Source organism: Anoplolepis gracilipes, chromosome 9, assembly GCF_047496725.1.
Source record: "Anoplolepis gracilipes chromosome 9, ASM4749672v1, whole genome shotgun sequence".
Taxonomy (NCBI): domain Eukaryota; kingdom Metazoa; phylum Arthropoda; class Insecta; order Hymenoptera; family Formicidae; genus Anoplolepis; species Anoplolepis gracilipes.
The window spans coordinates 13,355,986-13,379,086 of NC_132978.1; the positions used below are offsets into that span (position 1 = coordinate 13,355,986).

General features: G+C 38.0%; 1 protein-coding gene across 1 annotated transcript in view; it reads right to left on the minus strand.

Moving 5' to 3' along the window:
• Positions 1–308: 308 nt before the first annotated feature.
• Eif5b (eukaryotic translation initiation factor 5B) overlaps positions 309–23,101 on the minus strand; it is a 38,566-nt gene continuing 15,773 nt past the window's right edge. Inside the window, exons 12-16 of the mRNA XM_072899774.1 lie at positions 22,987–23,063; positions 22,622–22,829; positions 22,397–22,492; positions 7,656–7,817; positions 309–4,141 (exon numbers count right to left, since the gene is read on the minus strand). Coding sequence (XP_072755875.1) covers positions 4,034–4,141; positions 7,656–7,817; positions 22,397–22,492; positions 22,622–22,829; positions 22,987–23,063 — 651 coding nt within the window. The 3' untranslated portion in view covers positions 309–4,033. The remainder of the gene's footprint in view (positions 4,142–7,655; positions 7,818–22,396; positions 22,493–22,621; positions 22,830–22,986; positions 23,064–23,101) is intronic.

A 23,101-nucleotide genomic window follows, 5' to 3' on the forward strand; every position in this document is an offset into this window, starting at 1 on the left:
GCGCGTATATCGTCCTCTATTCCCCCTCCCTCGACGTTATTCTTCTTTCATAGCACAGTAACAGCACGTTCTCAATGAGTCGACGAACAGTCGTATTCACGTCGGAAGTTTTACTTTACGTGAAATATACAACGGAACCCGTAATGGGACTTTTTCGTGAACAGACCCAGGTCAATTCATGCCCGTTCATTCGTAAAAATCCCTTTTACCATCTAGCGAGACTTTATTGGCACTCTTTTTCAAGTTTTTCTATTTTATTTTTCTTTTCTCTCTCTCTCTCTCTCTCTCTCTCTCTCTCTCTCTCTCTCTCTCTCTCTCTCTCTCGAATTCTCAGAGTCATGTCTAATGAATAGCATCTTTTTAAAATTGGGATTTAAACTCTGTAATTGATGACGATTTGCAATTTTTCCTCCAATGCTTTCTCATTTTTAAACAGAATTTTGAATTTCGGATCTAAATGTATTCACACAGGATAATCTGAAGGTGTTGAAAATTTAAAATCATATCAAAGTTTAAGAAATAAAATCTTTAACGATAATAAAAATAAGATTGTTTTCGATGATCTCATTGGAAACGTCTAGATTCTTTGCTCGTTTCCCTCTCTATATTTTCCTGCGCCATTGCTTTCAGTAATTGCAAGGTTAATTGTCTCTAATTAAGTAAGTCATTCGGGCGATATAAAGAAATTAGTGTACTCGGAATAGCAATGGCAAAATGTTACCCTCATTTTCACAATTAAATTTTTCCTACTCGCTTCCCTCACATTTCGAGACCTACTTTTAAATATTGTACCGTAACACTATTATTATAATTATAAAATAATTATATTCTTGTATTTTTTATAGCATGTCAAAGGATAGATTCATCAGATATAATAATAATAATTTCTTAAACTATTGTTGTTAAGGACACATTTTTGTTATATTTTCAAGAATCGTTTCGGTATTGGCTTTAACGTTAATGAAGACTCAATGGTGACGTTGCATCTTGCGAAAGCAGCTTGTAAATCATTCGATTTCGCGTAAATGCTGGCCGAACAGATCTGTATGATCAATGCGCGAGCACGCACGTGCGCATGCAGTTGCACTAACACAGCGCGTCGTACGGCAGGCACGTCACGCACAGTCGGAGAGAGGAGGCGCGAGGACAACCTGCAGATGCATGAATGACTCGAAAAATGACGTGCGCGTTTATTGAGCACGGCCTGCCGATTCGCGCGCTCTCGGTTGCTCCCAGCAAGGACACGACATATATTTTCCCACTTCAACTAGTGACGGACTCGAACAACTCAAGAACCTTAATCACGAGTCGAGTTTCGCACGCGCACGAGTTTACGAAAATTATGCAAAAAAATTCGCAATTTGCCAATTGATCAAGTGCATGTATATATACGTAACGATATAGTACGTCATTTTCAAAGAGGAAATGAAAAGAGAAAAGACACTCAATGTGTAAAATAATAATTTTGTAAAATTTGTTACCATAAGAAATATATATATATATGTATATCTGTAAAATATTGTTTTTTAATAATTCGAAATTTTTCAACATTATTTGATTTTTTATGTCGTCACTCAATGTATGTAAATAAAAAAAATAACAGTCTATATCTCAAACAGATAGTATATGTATAATAAAGATATAATAATAAGAGATAATGAAAATTTTGTCAACTTTGAATTAGAGCTTTTCCTTCTGAAAGAAATTAATTTTAAATTATTTATTCTCTAGTGAAACAATTGAGTTTCAAGAATGGAAAAAGAATAAGAAAAATATTTTTTCCAAGTTTAGATAATCGACTATATATATTTTTTCTTTGCCCAAAGTCACCTTTATTATTATCCAAGATGATAGGCACGCGAGCATACGTTTGCTAGCATAAAATTGATCTTATATTTGTATTATATCGTTTGTTTGCATTGCCCGACGCTTTGTATCCTTTGACAATTATACAGGCGATTTAGGACGTTGTTCAAAGGAAGATGAAACAGAGGAAGTATACAAGTACGCATCGATGTAAAATAATAAGCGTAAGAAAGCGGCGGATGCGCGCATGGAATGCGAGATGGAATAATCACATCGATAAACCCGATTAAAACTTACGACTTATGTAAGCAAATATGTTTCGAGTTGTAGCGACTCTGAAGATGTGTTTCTCGATTCCGCGCACACAATCGATCTTACACGACGCTCGCAAGGTCCTATTATTGTCACTTCCGGCTGCGTAAAAAAAGAGGAGGGTGAGAGAGTTCTGAAGAATTTGAGAATGATACGCGATCTACGACACTGCGTAATGTTACACGTCATCGTCGTCATCCTTCTCGTCGTCGTCGATTTATTTCTCGAGTTTCTTTCCGGCGTTATTGCCACTCTCGGCCAATTAAAAACGCGTGTTCCCACGGTCGGGGTGTATTGCCGAATGTCTTAATAAAGGAATGATTCAATAAAGGAACGTTTAAGAAGCGGAAAAAAGCTCTATAAATTTATGTTTTTTTTTTTTTTTTTTTTTTTTCGTAAAAATAGTTTTGTTCAATTTTTGAATTTTTTTTTCTTTTTTTCAATTAACACACATTTGTTTCGATGGTTTTCAATGGATAGCAGGGCGTGGTTATTTAAATAAATATAAACATAGGCTAATGTTGTTATCGTGAAAGAATAGAGACAAATTTTCTTTATCTTTGTTATATAAGTCTGCTTATTAAATTACTTATGTTTCTTATTCCTGACATGTTTGTCTTTTCGTTGTGACGTGTATGTCAAAATAAGACGTTTATTTTTGTAAAACATTTTCTTTTCTCGTGTGTAAACTTGTTCTAGAGGAAGAAAACATTTTTTTGTAATATCTAATACGTATCTAATCAGATGTTACAACAAAATTATACTTTTCTCGCCAAGAGTTTCATTTGCTTAAAGATTTTCGTGTTGTGTGTTCCATAATTTCATCACAAATTGCAAAATTGAGAAAAGGCCGTTTGAAAACAACTTTGAGAGAGAATTTAATAAATTATTATAATATTGTAAAAAACTCTTCTCACGAAAATGTATACAATTTATTTTTAAAACATGAGAATATACTTACTGACAGTTGCAAGCATATCGGATTGTTTTAAGTCTCGAGTGAAATGATGAAAACTTGATCCGGGAGTGATGGACGGAGACCGAGGATGACACAGTAATGAATGAGAGCATCGGCGCATATATGTATAAGAGAAAACATATACGTATATATAAACAAAAAAATACCTCTTTTTTTTTTTATTTCCTTTTTCTGCGAAAGCATGTAATCTTTATTTTCCGGTCGCAGTATATACTTGGCTTGTCTTATACAAAGAGATTACATATACAAAACACATGAGGTTCTCGCACGATTCTTTCATTCATTAGAGCTATGTGTTTCTTCGTCTCCTCTCCTCCTCTCTACTTCCTCTCCTTCTCTTTTTGTATCTCCGCTTTTCCACGTATCTACAACGTCGTTGCCACCCACGACATTCCATCCGGAGTGACTCTCTCCTTTTCGCGATCGCGCACTTCCAAGAAGCTTCATCTCCGATGCGATTGGCTCTACCTTTTCTTCATTCTCGTCGTCGACAGGATATGTGAGTACTGCTTCGTAGTACTCTCTAACTACTCCGGATGCAATCGCCGAATTCAACGATCGCATCTCCTCCGTCGATCGTCTTCGAGACTTTGCGAACCGGGCATGCGTCTTCAAGGATATGGGCGAGTTTGAGATCGTTCCCGCATCCTTTTCTTGCGGCATACTCTTCAACATCTAAGCGTAGAAGGATGGAAGAAACGTCGATTCGCAATCGAAATGAAGGATAAGTTCTGGCACATAAAAAACGTCACATTGTCGGTGTGTATTTTATAATGATATCCTTAATAATCGGGAGGACTCGATGACGATGCAAGAGACATTTGTTCGGGTTCGCGATGTCGTAGAACTCGTTGACGATCCAATCTTCTTGCTGAACAGGCGCCGGAAAAGCAAGAGGTCCGTGGATAATGTCGCTGTGATGATTCTCATCGTATCCTAGAGTATCTGGAAGAGTTTTTTCAGTTCCACCATGAGCTGCCAATCGGTTTTCAGCAGATCGTCTCTAAAGTAATCCTTGCAGGCGTCTATGCTTTGCCTGCTTATCTGTAACAGTTTAAAACGTTGCGGATATTTAGATATTTAGACATCCTTAATAAGCAGTAGTGGAATAAAGCTGTTGGAAATTATGATGAAAGAAAAACAAAAAAAAAAAAAAAAAAAAAAAAGAGAGAGAGAGGTTCTAATTTGTCACATTTTTTTGGCAACACTTGAAAAAAATACAAGTATAAGAATGATTTGTGAAAAGTCTCAAGTAACGTGTATAATCCGAGATAAATCAGAGGTAACTCGAGCGTGAATATTATAATCGAGAGTAGATTGTACAGACACCACTCATCCGTGAGCGCTTTAAGGGAAAATATGTAGCGTCACATGTGTTACATAATTGAATGACGTAACTCTATGTATAACGGAAACGCAAGCGTCATTCATGTGACGTGGCAGGCAATGTGTCGAAGGCAAAATCTCGATAAAACAACAACTCTGGCGGTAATCGCGGCAGCTGCGGCGGCGTGCGTGTCTTTTTAACGTGCGCCGGCCGGCACCGTGGATAATTTTCACGTGTGACGCTTTTCGCAAATAGAGAAGCGCGCGCGCGCGCATACACCAGTCGGAAACGTAACGCTTCACAACTGTTTCCGCCCCCACTCCCGACCGGAAGTCCCGTTTCATTCATGGATCGGTCACAATGGTGGTTTTACGCGGCTATTGAGGACGCCTGCCTCCCGCCACGCCCCTTCTCGCTCCTCTCTCCTCTTCCCGGACCCGTTGCTTCTCTCTCTCTCTCTCTCTCTCTCTCGCTCTTTCGCTTTCCTCCTCCGTTCTCTCCTTCCCACCTCAATGTTTCCCCACCTACATCCGTATTACCGCTCGTAAAGTACGCGGAACGTTGAATATACAACAGTTCGCGGTAATCATAAAAAATTTCACAGACAGCGCGAGGCGCAGAGCTAATTTAAAGGTTCAAGTTTTTCGCGCAAAATCCGCGATCGCGATTACGCGTCTCTCGGATAATTATTATGCAATTTTTCGGCTTTGGTGACGAATAGCAATAATACGATAAGATCGCGCGTTCGATTACGAAAGAGAAAAGAGAGAGAGAGAGAGAGAGAGAGAGAGAGAGAGAGAGAGAGAGAGAGAGAGAGAGAGAGAGAGAGAGAGAGAGAGAGAGAGAGAGAGAGAGAGAGAGAGAAATGCTGTTTGTTTGAAAATTTTATCAGTTTTACAAATGACGATAAATTTTTGAAAGTTAAACTTGCAGCCAGCGTTGTTAAAATATTCCACGTGATCCACTTTCTTCGTTTCCTCGCGTCAAAATTAAGAACGAACTATTTCCGCGTTCGAATAAATAAACGTGTTCGAGCGACGCGGCGAGGAAAGCGAGGCGAGAAATATTATTCGCCCGATGCGGAACGAGCGAAGCAATTGTTTTTTGCTGAAAGCGGGAGCCAAAACATTCGTGTTCCGAACTACAAATATGAGAAACAAAAAATATATCCTACATTTTTCTTGATTTATTTTATATTTATTTCCTTGATTTACTTTAAGCTTGCTATAAACGATCCATATAATTTGTATCTCAGAATTTTTTTTGTAATTTTATATATGTCATGTAATAATATAAACATAATAACAGTTTAAAAAAAAAAATCCAAATACACGGCACATAAAATGACAAATAAAACTCCATCCGGAATTCTATGTGTAATTGTAGCGTATAAAGTATATTGTTAAAAGTTATACAATTACAATTGGAGATTGATTTGTATTTACTGCTGATTATTTTAAAAGTTTAAATTCGAATGGAGAAAATACTCTTTATAATCATCTCTCGTACATTTTTTAAGTAAAAAAAATTAATGCATTGGCTCCTTGTTCATGACTTCTCGCCTCATATCTGTTTGAGAGACATTTTCAAGCGAACAAAAGCAAAAAAACGTTTGCTTCGCCTCAAGTACAAGTCGACACGTCGACGGAACAACGGCTTCGGGAGAATCATCGTGGGAACAAGATACTTCCGGAACTGATTCCACGAACCAAACGGTAACGACGACTTCCGCTTGCCTACCAAAGCACAGGAAGATGTTTGAAGCACGACGATAAAACAGACCCGTGGAAAGGGGAAGGAAAAGGCGGAGAGGGGGAGGGAGGGAGGGAGGGAGAAATAAGGAGGGACGGGAGAGAAGGGAGGAAGAAGAAAGAATGAAGATGAGACGTCGGTTTGTACGCCGAAGAAAAGACGCCCGGTAGAGTTTCCCACAGGGGAAGAGGCCTACGAAACATCCGTCTTAATTAACGATCGCAACAGTCTTTACGCACATTTCCTCGAGAATAATGTAACGGTGATGGAGTAATTGAAACACCATTCATTCAGCCCCGCTTTTAAATCTCTATTAATCCTTGCATATAAATGTAATCTTTCTTATAATTTACATTTTATACCGGAAATTTTTTCAATAAAATCTTCAAGTTTTTATCTTTATTTTATCTTGTTCTCTATAATATTATTCATATTTATTAATATTATTTAACCATTAGACATTTATATTTATTTTATTTAAATGTTTGAAGACATGTGCCTAGTTTGTATAAACTTTCTCTATCTTTTCTCAAGCTTTAGAAAAGCGTCGCTAAAATCCTTTAATTTTATTGACTTTATAAAATTGAATCATATGAATCATTTTAAGACATTTAATAAAGTTTAAAACGTATCGAAATCTGTCCCCGCAGACATTATTTCATACGATTCGAGTAATAAATCCTTGAATGTGCATGAGTGTATATGTGTATGGTATATGATAATTATTGTCAAAATAAGGAACTTGCATGCACGAGCGTTAAAATAAAGTTTCCGACGAGTGCAGGACCGATTCTCCCCGTCAATTTGTAGTCGATATTCTGGCCTGAAGGAAGAAGACGAAAAAGGAAAAAGAATAGAGAGAGAGAGAGAGAGAGAGAGAGAGAGAGAGAGAGAGAGAGAGAGAGAGAGAGAGAAAAGGGGGAGAAGAGCGAGGGGAGAAGATAGCGAGCTTCTACGAAGGCCGGAAGCCGACGGCGGACGGGCGATCGCCGCCGGATGTTCATCTTCCTTTTTCGATCTAGGTCTCGCATACTAACAAGTCGAATTCGCGTCAAGGCGAAAACGCGTTTCTCAGTTTCGCGTGGTCTAACACAAGTAAAGTTATATGCAACTCGACGTGTGTAAAATAATATTGAAATTACCAAGTTTAGAGTTAATCGATTCAATAATGTTGATAGGGTCAAAATATACCCGAATATAACAAATTTAATTAATTAAATTATTACACATGCTAAACAATTAAAGTTGTATAGCTGTATAATCGTTGTAATAATGAATAATGTATAATAATATAACGAGCAAAATTGGTGCATTCATTTTTCTATGACTTATATGACATTTGACTTAAAAAAAAAAAAAAAAAAAAAAAAAAAGTTGAAAATTTTTTTCCTTTTATAAATTAAACAATATGTCTTTCTTGTAATTCCTCTTTGTATTTTTAAGTAAATTGATTGACAAACTAATAGTCTATATGCTTACCTTGCTGACGAGAAAGTCTTTCGCTTCAAAGTGACGACCAAACATTTTCGGCGCTTCTCCCGGTACAGGCTCGATTTTGATGCAAACCTCTTGACCTTTCCTGGCCGATTCCACAGACTTATGATTATATTCTATGCTAGTTACCATGCCCAAATCAACAAACTGAAACAATAGCAATAAATGCTCATTATATATGTGTTTTATATATATATATATATATATATATATATATATATATTTAACGTATATACATATGAATTTTACCTACAAGTATAAATTTAATTTACATAAAAGAAAGGTACCATTATATATACGTGCTGGAAAATAAGTATCAAAAGATTTCAAAATAACATATCTCTCTCAAAAGAATTGTTTCATTTACAGTACATATAAAGAAAAAAAAATCACGGTACCAATTTATGATATCAAAAACGAATTAATCGAAAAACTCGGAAAGCTTGCCGTCATTTTTTCCTTCCTATCTCTGCGGTAACACGATGCTATTTTCTTCACGTGTACGTACACCTTAGCATCGTACCCGAAATGCCCGAATGTGATTTAACGGCACAATCTACCGAAACAGGTCTCTCTCTCTCTCTCTCTCTCTCTCTCTCTCTCTCTCTCTCTCTCTCTCTCTCTCTCTCTCTCTCTCTCTCTCTCTCCACGATATAACGAAGCTTATAGTAGCTCGACTTTTTTTTTTTTTTTTCTTTTTTCTCGATCGTCTGTGTCTGGTCGCGTGGGTATAACTCTACGCCTAGACACACCTTTACCGCGACCGGAAGTCGGGACAGCCGAGTACCTGAGCAGCACCGTGCCGTGCCGTGCCATGCCTGCCTCGCAACCGAGACGTGGGTACGCATTTTCGTCGAGAATATCGGCGAGAATCAATGAAGCAAGTAAATAGGCAAGATATCCCCCCTCTCTCCCTCGCCCTTTCTTCTCGTATACATAAATCGACATAGTAGGTTGACCGATGTTACAGGATGTTTGCGAATATCCCGCTAAAGATTTAACGACCGGGTGTCAGGATTTTCAGTCGAATTTTCAGATTATCCAGTATTAAGGCAATAATGTGTGAAATATTTTAAGAGAGAGAGAGAGAGAGAGAGAGAGAGAGAGAGAGAGAGAGAGAGAGAAAGAAGGCTGAGAGAATTCCATTCAAAAGTGAGTCAGCTGTGTATACCTACTATTTGTTTATCTATCTTTTTCTCGCTTTAAAAATAATAACATTAAGTTTACGACTTTATAATGATGTGGATCAATTATATCAATTATATTACGACTAATATTATACAATCGTAAATTTTTTTTTTTAATTCTTAGAGAACTATCAATTTATTACATCTCTCGGGACACGTTGTTTAACGGTGTCGTATAGAGGAAAAAAAACTCTGAGCACGTTGCTCGTCCAACACCAAACACACCTGCGGCTGCGGGAGAGCAAAGTGGGCGACAAACCCGGATAAATGCGGTCGCGTTCAGATTTGCAAGCGCGATTAGGCGTGATTGAAAAAAGATTCGCAGCTTTCACAAGTCTCTTTCTCTCTTGTCGGGGATATATAAAATTAAATCAAGCGATATTCATAATTAATATTTACTAAATGTCAATTACCGCGCAAAACACTTGGGCGAAATACTTCAATAATTATCCTGTATCGTAACTGTATTAATTCTACATATGTATTATAATTAAGGCAAAAAGTGTAAACAAGTCATAAAGGAAATCGTAGCTCATTTAGCGCAAAAATTTCATTTCAAACTTTTTTCCCTCACATATAGTCACAAAGTTAGTAAATAACATTATCGTCAGGTGCATAATAAATCGCGTGGCTGGTCGAACGAGACACCCGGTATCTTCGTCAATAACTGAATGTTTTTCGACGCTTTTACTTAAATGAAATACCGCGAACGATTACAACATATAAAATTCCTTATAAACAAATACAAGCTATTGAAATCAATCGCGCTTCTCTTTGATTTCCTGCAACTATTATTATTATTATTTTTTTTTTTAGAATCGTAGAATTGTATATTTTTCGACTTTTGTGTAAATTATATTCAAGTGTATACAATAATTACAGACGATATTGAAAAATGAAAAAAAAAATGTGCTCGAGCGGGCGCACGAGAAATATTGTGCGTGTTGGAGTTAATCAGCTCAGACGCGAAAAAAAGGATATGTCCGATGGTCCGTTCACCCGTGCCAAGCATGTTCGTCGATATACTCTTCTGGCCGGGCCCGGGCGTACTTTTATGGCGTACCCCCGTCGTCAAATTCTCGACACTCCGCCGCGACCGAAAGGAATTACCATATAGGTGCACGTGTGCAGGCGGGCAAACGAACCTTGTTCGTCCTCCGCCTCGACCTTCTCCGCCCTTCCAGCCTATCGCTCCGCGCGCTTTTCTTCAATCCTCTCTTGTGGGTTCTGCTCTATCTCTCTCTCTCTCTCTTTCTCTCTTTCTCTCTTTCTCTCAACCGCTCGAGGTTTTAAGATAAAGTCTGTCGAGACTGTCGAAGGACTGACCGCTAATTTCGTACCGTCCATCTTCTCCTTTTTCGTCTCTCAGATGTATAACATTACGCGACGTATTTTACGACTGTTGTTTCTTTCGTTCCTGTTACTAGGAATTTCGAAAGACTCGAGGTCAAACGTTCGATCGATAGTTTCATAAATATAAATATAATTTCGGCCGTGATGATATTCAAGCGACATAATTTTTAATTACGGCTAAAAATTGCTACACATGTTTTACGAAAGAAAATATAATTTTTACAATTTCAACTACGGTATTTAAGTAGTATCTCAACTGTGACGTGCATTAAAAGCCTATCATTTCTTTCCTTTAGAAAAAAATTCGGGGATTATCCCGAGGCTGGAAGGGCTCTTTTACAGCTCTTTACAACTTCAAAATCTCATCATTGCCGCGCGCAGACACAACTCGGCGCCCTCGTCTCCTGAAATTACGGAAGCCATTATGGGTGTTATCTCGCCGTGCTTTACCTTTTACGACTAACGTTTCAATAGAACGAGAGAGAAGGCGAGTGCGACGTATAGGTATTTCGTTGTTTCTCTTTCTCGCTCAAATTCAAACACAGGCCTGGATATGAGACGCGTGGGCCCGGACATACACCGTCCACTTTACATTTATCTCGTTCTAAGTGTTCGGAGACGACATGAGCACGACGAGAATCTCTCTCTCCCTCTTGCGCGCCCGCGCCCGCGCCCGCTGCACCACGTGGGCGAAGAAGAGCCCTGCGGGGTCGGATGATGGCGACGACGAAGATCAAACGGAAAAGCGTGCACATGCCTTATCTCCGCTCGTCTTCCGATGCTAAACTATCTAACTGTTCGTGCCGACACCCACTCGTCCGCTGCAGTTTCTCCGATAAGTTCCCCCCCCCCCCCGCCGTACCATTACATATATACCTACTTCGTGATATGTTCATTTCACGTACGCGTCGATAGCTTTTACATTTTTGCTTGTTTGGCTGCACGTGCAAAGCAGAGTGCAAATTAATTTTCAAATCATCCGAATCTTTGTCAAAGAATTTATCATTAAAAAATTATACGCGAGAAATGTATTAATTTTTCTTTTTTTTTTTATACACTATTAATAATATAACGCATTGACGATATATATGTGTTGATTAATTTGTTATTACGACATGAGTAGTCGATGTATGAAATACATCCTTCGTTAAAATAAAATTCTGAAAAAATTATGCATTTGTCCATCATTTACATTTTCTAGACCATTACTTAGAGCCATGATCCAATATTATACGATATGAAAGAGTTCGCGCAATTAAATGAATATACATAATTTTCTAAGAACAGTTTGCGAAAAAAAAAAAAAAAAGGCAAGATATAGTGACGAAAGAATTCTTACAAAAAATTGTCGCAGAGAGATAATTTGAGAACAGTCTAGAAATTACCTAGAGCAAAGAAAGAGGAGAGGAATTCTTAGAAAGAAGCATAACGAGCCTCGACCTTGGCACAAAAGTGCGCACGCTATTCGAAGGCCGATCCTTTCTCGGCGCGAAATGGGAATCCACAGAGATGCAACTGCATCGCCTAGCCAAAGGGACCCCTAGCTTTTGTTCTGTGAAAAACACATCGGATTACATAAGTTGCATCTACGTGTGCGTGTGTGCGCGTGTGTGTCACGTCACCGTAAGATCCACGTGGCGACGCAAAGATCATTATCTGCGGCATGTGCGTATATAAATGTGACGAAATAATTTATTCCGTGTAGAGTACGAGATACAGCTTTCGCGTAACTTGCAGCTTGATTGTACGTATAATGAATTACGTATAACTATGTGTGTATGTACGTAGTATAATATGTATGAGATGAATAAGGAATATTGAGACATAGAAAACATTAAACATTCCTGTGTCGCAACACTTTTGCGCAGATATTACTCTCAATACTTATATTGCAGCTTTTGCTTTTGATTACATTACAATTTGGTTGTACATATATAACTTTATCAAAGCTTTTGTAAAGATAAAAAATATATTTTTTTCTTTCCACATAATATTAGAATTATTTTTACATATTACACACACACACACACACACACACACACACACACACACACACACACACACACACACACACACATATATATATATATATATATATATAATATGCACATGTATATATATTTTCATTTTTCACATTTTGATTATACAACATTATATTTCTTTATCATCAATCGTATCGATAGATGACCATCTGATCTAGGAATATATTGACACAAAGTGACCCCTGCTTCCGTATAACTATTCGATCGAATCGGAATTATTATCATGTGAAATATATAATGTGATCTTTTCTCTAACAGATTATAACATGTATTTCTTTGTTACTTGTTCACATATAAGATTAAAATAGATTTCACAAAAAGTTTCCATATCACCCTAAGATGGTCCTAAGATGTTATGGAAATTATATTTGCAAGCTGAATACTTTACCGTAGCTCGACTATAAAACCTATTCTTTTGTAATTTTCTTCTCTTTTATACTCACAGATATCGTCATCTCATTCGCATGGGTGTTACATCGTGATAAATATTGATGCAAGGCATAGCCTTCTCCATCATGTCTCTCGCTCGCGCCGGTGCGGTGCCTCCGCAAATCGGAATTATTTTCGCGGGTGCAATATTTACGTGTAGCTTTTGCAGCCCGACTATAGCGTATACGTGGCCATATTTCTCGCGAGTGTTTGCGACAAGATATAGACGGAACGAGGGGGAGGAGGGATCGTTCTTGGCATATACTAGATAGCAGACGCGACGCGTCTCGTCGAGAGCGAGAGCGAGAGCGAGAGCGAAAGCGTGCGCGCGCGCGAGACGGGAACCGGAAGTCTATTTTCGTGGCCCGCACCAATTTAGAAGGCTTTATAGTTCGTGTGCGACGAGAGTTAGCGGCTCTAACCGTGCGCGTCGTCGGCGCTTTTCGACGCCGTTAATCGAGATTCACGATTCGCGCCGCGTCCTCCTCGTCTTCCGCAAAACCAGCCAAATGTTGAAATTTTGCCGAATCGAAAACTCGAGACTCGAGACTCGAGACTCGAGTCGCGATCGACGATCGGGAAGAGAAATACAGTTTCAATCATAATCTTGAGAGAATTTTCTAAACGAAAAGAAAAAGAGATAAAAAATGGCATAATAAAAAAAGTAAAAAATTATATTCTATTAAAAAAGAAGATTAAAGTTGTAAATTCATCACTCAAAAAAATGATCTTGCAAGTTAAACAAAAATTTTCTAGGTGTACAAAATTAACTAAAACAGATAAATTATTAGAGACAGAATTTATATCCGTACTATTAGTGCAATTTAGACGGAAAATTTTTCTGCCATACCTATCTTTAAGGCCTATTTTGTCGAGGACAATTATATTTGTGATTAATATTTGCCAATGGGATCTAAATTTTCTAGAATATTGCTGCTACAAATTCTATACGCGGCAAACAATATTCCAACAGATACAAAAAGTAGCGATAAATTTTAATTGAAACATCTAGAAATCTATCTACGTTAGCAAAAGATTTTTTTGAGTGATTATAAATATAAAATCTAAATGTAAACTAATTGTAACAGAGTTATATCACATGAGATGGATAAAAATTCTTCTCGAATTGTAGAAAAATAATAAAATGATATTTTTTCGATATAAAGAATGTTTTCATTGTAAATAACAAAATACAATTAATATAATTGACGGAAATAATATCACATATTTATTTCATGTATAGTTTTTTTCTCACGGAGCCTCTCGGAATAAAACGGATAGATTTGAAACTAACAATGAGCAAGATTATGCTTCGATCTCTCTCGAGGTTAAACGCTCGCTACTATTTAACGTTTCTACGGACATAAGTGTGTCTTCCACATGTGCCAAAGTTGTTTACCGCCGCAATGTTTTTTATCATCGTTGGCAGAATTAATCGCAAGCTCGGGTAAAACGATCCCGTCGACATTGGAAACCTCGTATCCGGCCGACCACACTTCCCTCTTCCTCTCTCTTCTTCCCCATTCTGGCTTCCGTTCTACTCTAGCAACTCTTTCCTCTAATTTCACGCCTTTCTTTCTTTCATAGCGATGGCCAAACGACAATTTTTATATTGATAAAACACTATTTGTAGAATCAATATTTTATATGCATGTGTTTCGTGATATTAATCATTTTGAAACACTTTAAATCAATTTCATGTAAATATATAACTTTATATTTTTATAAAATTATAAACCTAAATTTATAAATAAATCCGAAATTCCAAATTAATCGAAGAATAACTCTGTCTATATTTTTCATTAAAAATTATTTCTTAACTTTTTTTCAATCCTTAATTACAAAAACTATAAATATTTTTGTTAGAAAAGCTTATTTTAAGCGAAAGAAAAAAAAACTGCTATTAAAAGCTTATGCAGAATGGAAATGGAATTTATATCTTATATATATTGTAATATAATTTATCAAAATAAAAAGAGAGAGAGAGAGAGAGAGAGAGAGAGGGGGGGGGAGAGAGAGAGAGAGGAGTATATACATATGTATATACTCTCAACAATAGTTTGTGTTTTATAGACAATAATCGAAAATTCTTTCACGCGCGACAAAAAAAAAAAAAAACTTAAATATACGACTTGCAGAAAGGGATAGATGATAGAGAGGAAAAGAGACAGGCGACATTTAGAGAAAAGAGAGACGTCAGATAACTGCGGATGTGTGTTGGTGTGTGTATGTAGTAGTACGATAACGCACAACGCATTCACATGGCGACCACATCCCGTCTTTCAGTCTTCCGGTCCTGTCAGTAGCTTTCGTGGAAACGCCTCTGGCTTCCTTCCGGCCGTTTATCACTCGTTAGACGGATGAGCGACCGAACCCTCTCGATGTTCCGAACGCGAACACGGAACGTTCGTCCTTTCACAAGGATACTGGCTCGGTTCCCCGGTGGTAGTGGTAAACGGAGAGTGTGGTGTGTGGTGTACAAATGCTAAGAATAAGCGGCACGCAGTATCCTTTGGTATGTGCCGACCGGCCGTTTTTAAGCTTTGGGACGGTCCTTTGCGGTTAACTCGACACATCCGGTTCCGGATCGATGGTGTCGGAATTATAAGATACGAAAGAAAATATTTAAGAGACACACACACACACACACACATTTTTCTCCTTTTAACGGAATTAAGTCACGTCAATTTTATTATTCCTTCGTTCTCTCTTTTTATATTGCTCTTTGTTTGTCAATCATTATTACGCCTTCAAAAATATGGATGTATCGTTTGTTTTACTCAACTAATTTTTATGTATCGGGAATATTTTAAATTCGCTACTTTTGGCTATTGAGAAATAATGGAAAAAAAAAGGATCGGAAAAAATTTTGCTTTTTTTTGCAGAATAATCGCAAGTAATGCAACACTCAGAAAAATGATCTCAAAATTAACCGAAACAGATAAATTATTAGCAAATACTGTGATACCGCATATATTTTGCACTTGATCAATTTAAATGACAGAGATAGAATTTATATCCGTACTATTAGTTTAATTTAGACAGAAAATTTGTCTGCGATGCCTATATCTAAGGCTTATTGTCAATTATATTTGTGATTAATATTTGGCAATAGGATCTAAATTTTCTAGAGGTATTTTGCTATCAATTCTATACGTGACAAACAATATTCTAAATTCCAACAGATACAAAAAGTAGCGATAAATTTTAATCTAGAACATCTAGAAATTTATCTATATTAGCAAAATATTTTTTTGAGTGAATAATCTTTGTAGCACCGTATACATATATTTTCTACTCTTCACGACAGTTCGCGACAAGAGAGTGTAAAGTCAGGAAAAATAATTTTCGCGCGTAGGAGCCTGCCCCCCCCCCTCTCTCTCTCTCTCTCATACTTGAGAGAATAACAACCGCGTGCATTGCGGACAATTGCGAAACGTCGCGGTCTGAATATCTCTCAATAGAGAGATATCCTCTCGGCTTGAAATTCCTATCTACCGCGAATTCGCCACGGCGTGTATGCGCGCCAAGAAGAAGGAAGAGGAAGCGAGAAGAAAAGAGAGGCGAGAGAGGCGAGAGAGGGCGGAGGGACCGCAGGCGGAGAGAAAGGAAGAATGGTTACCAGCACCTTTCCGCCGGAAGAGGACTCGTGTGCACCGAAGCGTTTCTAGTTCCTGTCGCTCACCCACGAACTCGATATAATTCCACAAATGAAATTATTTTAATCTCTCAGGATATATTTCTCCACACATACTTTTTCATTATTCAAATATCAGGACGCGTATTTCAGCATTTCAGCACCGTCGACACAAAAATAATATCTGACAATAAGAAGCTATAAAAGAGGAGGGAGGCTGATTGAAAAGAAAAAACGTTTCACGTCAATTATAAAATTATTTGCCTTTACCGGGGGGGGGGGCGGGGGGGGGGACTTTATTTAAACATACATTTATTGTAAATTCTATGTATCTGTCTCTCTCCTCTCTACGAGACAGCGTTATGAAACATTTTAGTATTTATTGTTAGTAGAGCGCTCGACGCGACGTATGTAGGATGCACGTTGATCGTGTTTCTCGCGCCACGATAGCGTGTTATTGAACTTGCTATGATAAAGGGCCTCCCCGTCTCGTTCTCATTCTCTATCTCTTTCTCTCTCTACTTTTTCCACCTCGCTCTGGTCAATCGCTCCTCTTCGAGTTTTCCAACTTTCGAGTTTTCCAACTTTCGAGTTTTCGCTTTACGAGGCTGACATTGACAGACACGACACGACAGCATTTTTAACACCATCGTTACATCCGGCTCCAATTTCTCAATTTATTTTCATTTTTATTTTTTTGTAAACGATGACTATAGCGTGTGCATGCGTATGATTAATGTCTTGAGATTTCAAAATTTTAACGATTATAAAATGTATGTGTGTGTATGTATTTATAATTTATACTAAAGCGAGTGTTTAATTAAAATTACATATTAAGACGTGTAGAGAAATTTGTTAATTATTTTAGACATTATTATTTTTTAAGAGCTTCTATAAAATAAACTCTCCAAGACTGGAGAAAAGTAAGACACTATTAAAATACTTTTTGAATTCTCAAAATTTAATTGCCTAAGAATATCTACACCGAATTTCGATAAAGTTTCAAAACGATTGCTAAAATATAAAATTTATTTTATTAGCACTCTATTATGCGCGAGCGCAGTGACAGACGCGGGTCCGCTGTTGTCACTTAACAGTCTGATAAAGAGGAAGTAGAAGAAAATGGACAAGTTGCGCGATACACACGGTCGGAGCGAGGACCGCAAAGAAGAAGCAGAAACAGAAGAAGAAGAAGAAGAAGAAGAAGAAGAGGCGATGCTTTACTCAGCGGAGGTTATTTCCGCCAGAAGCATCCAATCGTGAAAAGCGCCGAGATCTATTCTCCGAGCGAGCAGCGAGAATTAGAAAGAGAGGAGAGAGAGAGAGAGAGAGAGAGAGAGAGAGAGAGCATGAAAAGTGCGGCGCTATCGCGACTCCACGCTCTCGGGTCATCGGGCCGAGCAGAACCCGTCACAGAATGAATGAACGAGCGAACGAACGAACGATCGATCGATCGATCGATCGATCGATCGATCGATCGATCGGTCGGTCGGTAGGTCGGTTGGCGGTTGGTCGGCGGAAAGAGAGGAAAATATAAAGGATAACGGAGGGGGAGAAAAAAAGGAAACGACAAGAAAACGGCAGGCCGAAAGAATCCGCCGGATTTCCGCTCGACGTTAAAGCCGCCTATCAAGAATCGCCGTGTTGCGCAACGCTTATGTTCGATGTATGCGTCCGTGTATATATGTGTATGCAGTGTGCGCACCCGATAACGCACGATACAAGTCGCGAGAGGGGAAGCGAATAAATTAATAGATGGATTACACTCGCGTTCTCCGGGGGCTCTCTAGGCTCTCTCCTTCTCGTGACACATACCCGACGTCCAAATCAGTTTCAAGAGAAGAGCGATGTGTAACGATTAACGATCGATAGGCATAAGAGCACGATTTTATTATTTTAGGATTCTGGTGAATTTATTAAAGACCCAGTTTATACTTTGCAGTTAAAAAAAAAAAAAAAAACGCTACTTTGTTATTATATTTTTCAATTTTTTTCTAATGAAATTAGGTTCGGTATTACATCGTTGAATCATATGTTTTTTTTAACACGCTAAATATCCATATAGCTAAATATTAAAATATTGATGTGCTATTTAAATTTAAATCAATAAAAACATGTAAAATGTTAAAAAGATCAAATTTTGATTTTTCAAAAAAATTCCTAAAAATTTGATCCATTTTTCATATTACTAAAATAGATTCTTTATGAGACACACTGTAATAGCGCGTGAATCCATATTATGTACAATCAAAGATAGAATTTATTTCATGTTTTATATTTTATGTTTCATAGTTTATATATATTTTATATTTCATAATTTATTGTAAATATTGCAACGAATTGCGTAATTTTCATTGAATTTCCTTGATTTAAATTGCATGTATAATATAATACAGCTTTAATATTTATAATAATTTAAAAAAAAATTGATGACGCAAAAAAATTGGCAAAGAGTCTTAAATAATGCAATCGTCGCGCGAAATTTGCCTGCTCTGGAACACACGTAGGCTCTTTTTCGCAAGCGCTTCTCATGAAATAATGCATCGCGAGCTGAAAATCCGCTCGATGCTTGCGAGTTCACGTATCGACCTCACGTTCTTCCGCCCCGCGTATTAAGCCGCTTCCTTTCGCGGCGCGATATCGACGCCTTCCTCATCGCCGGCGACAACGAATACGACAACGACGCACATCCGGTCGTCTTCGATTGTTCGACAAAGCAAGAGCCCAGACGTAAACTGACCTGCGTTAACTCGAGTTTCGTGAGACTCGATAGACCCCCGGGATAATCATCGGGTCATCGTTAGGTCACATTTGGGCGGAAATAACTTTCACGCTAAATTTCGATTTCTTTTCCCGAGCAGCCGTTTTGTCTGCGAAACGTATTTTCTTTTCCCGTTTCTCTCCGCCGACAACAACTAAATATGTGCAATTCTAGGTTTAGGTGAAAGATTGAAGAAACTTCAGTCAATTCTTGAACTTTAAAAAAAGATTTGAAAATTATTCTTAAAGCTTCTTAAAGTTTCAAAGCCTCGTAGTATTCTAAAGAAAAAAAACTAAAGGAGGTAGCAGAATACCTGAACTTTTTCCATTTTATACAAATAGCTACTATAACTAAAATTTATAAATTATTTACAATATAATTTCTTTAAAAAGCAAAGAAACCTTTTTTCTCTCTTGAGTCGCAGAAAATAAATGAAAATAAACAGAGTTCTTTCCCTTCATTAAATTCTCCAATTCGTATCGAGTTTAAAAAATTTAAAGTCATTTATAAAACAAGCTCGTTAGTCTCGTGGAAAAATCTTCGCCATTCGGAATTGGCGCGTCGTTCGCGTGAACACGTTGCGCAAAAAAACTCATAAACTCGTGGTGAATTCATTCCTGGCGAACATCGGCGCGAGGCGTATCGTCCGCCAGAAAATATTGAGAAATCTCGTTAAGAGCCTGGGTGAGAGTTTCGAACCGAGAGGAGTCCCTCTCGATGTCCCGCGGAGAGTATCGCGTGGGCCCGGGATACGTGGTCGGAACCGCTTTCTATATGCGCAAGGGCTCGGAACTCGGAATGCCCATCGCCCGTCGTCTCCCTTCGCGCACAATTTCACGCGCGATCGCGACTCCTACGAATCCACAACTGCATGTCGTAAAACCTTGCGACGCGACGCGACGCGACGCGACGCGACGCGACGTAACGTTCAACTTTCACGAGAGGAGAGATATTTTCGACATTTTAACAAAGAGATTGGGAAAGCACGTATACATGTATAATATGAATGATAAATATAATTATACAAAATTCATTGGAAATGTTTCAAAAATGTCGTAATCAAAGTAAGTAAGTTTGTAACGCGTAGCAAGAAGGAGAGAAAAAGAGAGGTAAAGAAAAGAACGCGTGTGCTCACGAAAAGAGATTTTCACATGCTTGCTTTTTGTCGAGTAATATGCACGTGCGTTTTGAAAAACCAATATATACCTACATTTTCCCTATACAAAGTAGAATACCTAAAGGAGAAGAGATCCATGGCAAGAGGGTTGAGAAACGGTCGCGAAGCCGAGCAAAGTCGAGACGAGTCGCGTGTTAAATCATTGATCGTAGAGCGCGTGGGTGCGTCATCGCGACGTTAGTGGGAGAATATATTTCGGATTTTTGTCCGTCGGGAATTTGCGTGCCGCTAATGGCATCGCCAACGCCTACGAGAGATTCGAGGCTAGGCAACCTGCAACGTTTCGCGCGCTACCGCGTAAGGCGAGGCCCGAGAGGCCAGAGAGGCCAGAGAGGCCAGAGAGGCCAGAGAGGCCAGAGAGGCCGGCGGCTACCCACCCGGCCCCGGTTTCCTCCTACGGGAAAGAACGGCACGGCACGGCACGGCACGGCACGGCACGGCACGGAACGGAACGGAACGGAACGCCAAGAGAGGAAAGAGAGAATCTTAAATATAAAGAAGGACGACGTCTCGAGGGAGCGAGAGAGCAAGAATGCCGGCCGCGAATGCTCCGGAGCGAGTTTACATGTCCGCCCGATCGATCGACTAACTGAATCGCCGTATTTCCGCCAAACGAGTTTACCTACGCGCGTACGCCGATAGTTCTCTCTCGGCACCTCCTCCGCAGTCCAAGCCGATCCCCAACACTGATCCGATTCCTCCTTATTGACCGCAGGTTCGCGCAGTCATATCGCCTATGTTTTTGTCTCTCTTTCATTCATTCTCATTCATCCTTTCTAGGTGCACCAATTCAATTTTCGCCGCAGGCCTTCGACGTAAAGTTCATTAATCTCTCCACCGTGATCGTACCAGGGTATCTACTTGAATCTTGTAAAAAATTCCTTAAAAATTCCTTCATTTCCCACGTAGTTTTGTTCCAAGTAAAGAGAATATTTTTAAGATACTCTTTAATACAACTTTCTATAAAAAAATTTTTTTTTATTACATACGTTTTCTAATGTGTTTTTTCTCATATAAATGGATATAGAGCCTCTTGACTTTTAAGCGCTAGATTTATAAATGTAGTTAAAAATAAAACAATATCTTTTATAGGCTAAACATTTTTTACTTGCATACAATTTTTATTTCTTTATCGTTAAAAATTATAAACAATATATATATTTTGTATTCAATATTATATTAAGATATTGAATATACATATAATAAAAATATATATATATATATATATATATATATATATATATATATATATAAATAAAATATATACCAGCTTCTCGATCTAATTTGTTTAACAAATATTCTAACAATTTTCACGCATACCTAGACTCTGTTCAGAAAATATAAGTGATTGCAGAACGAGCAGAACGACAAAAAGAAAAAACAAAAAACACGTCGACCAATTTCGGAAATCGTCGGCAATGTTTTTTTTTCTCGTAATAATACGCTTCGCGTTGCACGTTAATTTCCCTGTATTCTTTGCTCCGCGACGAAAAAATATAATAGTATTTTTTCTCAGTTTTACACACATGGCCGATACTGTTTATAATATAAGAGTAAAATTATGAAAAAGAGAGAATTTTCGAAAAAATTCCCCGAGTCCCAATAAAATTTCATGACATTTCTCTGATTTTTCAAGAGATCAAGAGATCAAAAGACATCTCTGAGAATTTCAGGTTTTTCATGTAGACACTCTGTTGTATATCCAAGATTGTTTCTACACAAGTCGCTGGCTTTGCACGCAAAGATGCTTTGCCAACGTATTTTTATTTTCGAAAATAAACAGAAGATGACAAAAAAAAATCTAAAAGTATTTGCAGTTTTATTTTCTTAAGGAATAAATCGCTTTAAGGTAATTTTTTTTTTACTAAAAAATATGTGTTGCGATACCAAATACTATATCGTTAATAATAATAAAAAAAAAAAATCATATCAAGCTATCAAAAACGTATCACACTCTTACGTGTATAAATTTGACGACTCGTCAAAGTATATTGATGTTTATGTGTGTGACATGTGAAAATTAACCGGCAATATTCATATTCTAATGACAATGCAAACAATACGAAGAGACGCACGTTGTGATTAGACTACGAGAGATAGAGAGGGAAAAAAAAAAAAGAAGAAAATAAAGTCAACTCACGTCTTTGCTCGGGACGCAAAGTGGCGTTCCTTCCTTGACGATTCCAGCCTCGACCATCACGCCCATCACGATCGGATCTCTCGAGTTGAATACGTACTGAAATACAAATTATACGGATCTCCGTTAAAAAGTTTGCTGCGACTTGAGATATTGCCGACGATAATTTCACGCCGGTGTAAATTTCCCTTGTCGCGCTCTTTTGCCAAAAAGCAAACGCGTACGCACCTGTGGCAGAATCTTTAGCTTGCACGGGAACACGGCAATGTGCTTGTTTTCGTCCCGCTTACGTTGCTTCAGTTCCTCCCTGTAGTTGGTGAATTTATCAAACAAGTGATAAATAATATCCGCCTGGAAGATTTTCACGCCTTGCGAGTCTGCCAGTTCCTGAGCATCTTTTTCGATTTTCACGTCAAACGCGAGAATCGTGGCGTATCTGCGAACAAATTACGTAACGGCAAATTATTAATTAAACTTGCAACTTGCAATTGGCTAGTCAGAAATTTTCAATTTTATAATAAATGTCGAAAAAAAGTATTTATTTATTTAACATTCTAGAAAAATTAACCAATATATATGTCAAGTAAACTTACTGGCTATCGTGTTCCAACATGATGGAAGCTTTCATCACATCTTTTTTGACGACCGGCCCGATACGAATTCCAGAGTACTATGAATAAAGATAAAAATATCATTAGCGAGAAGGAG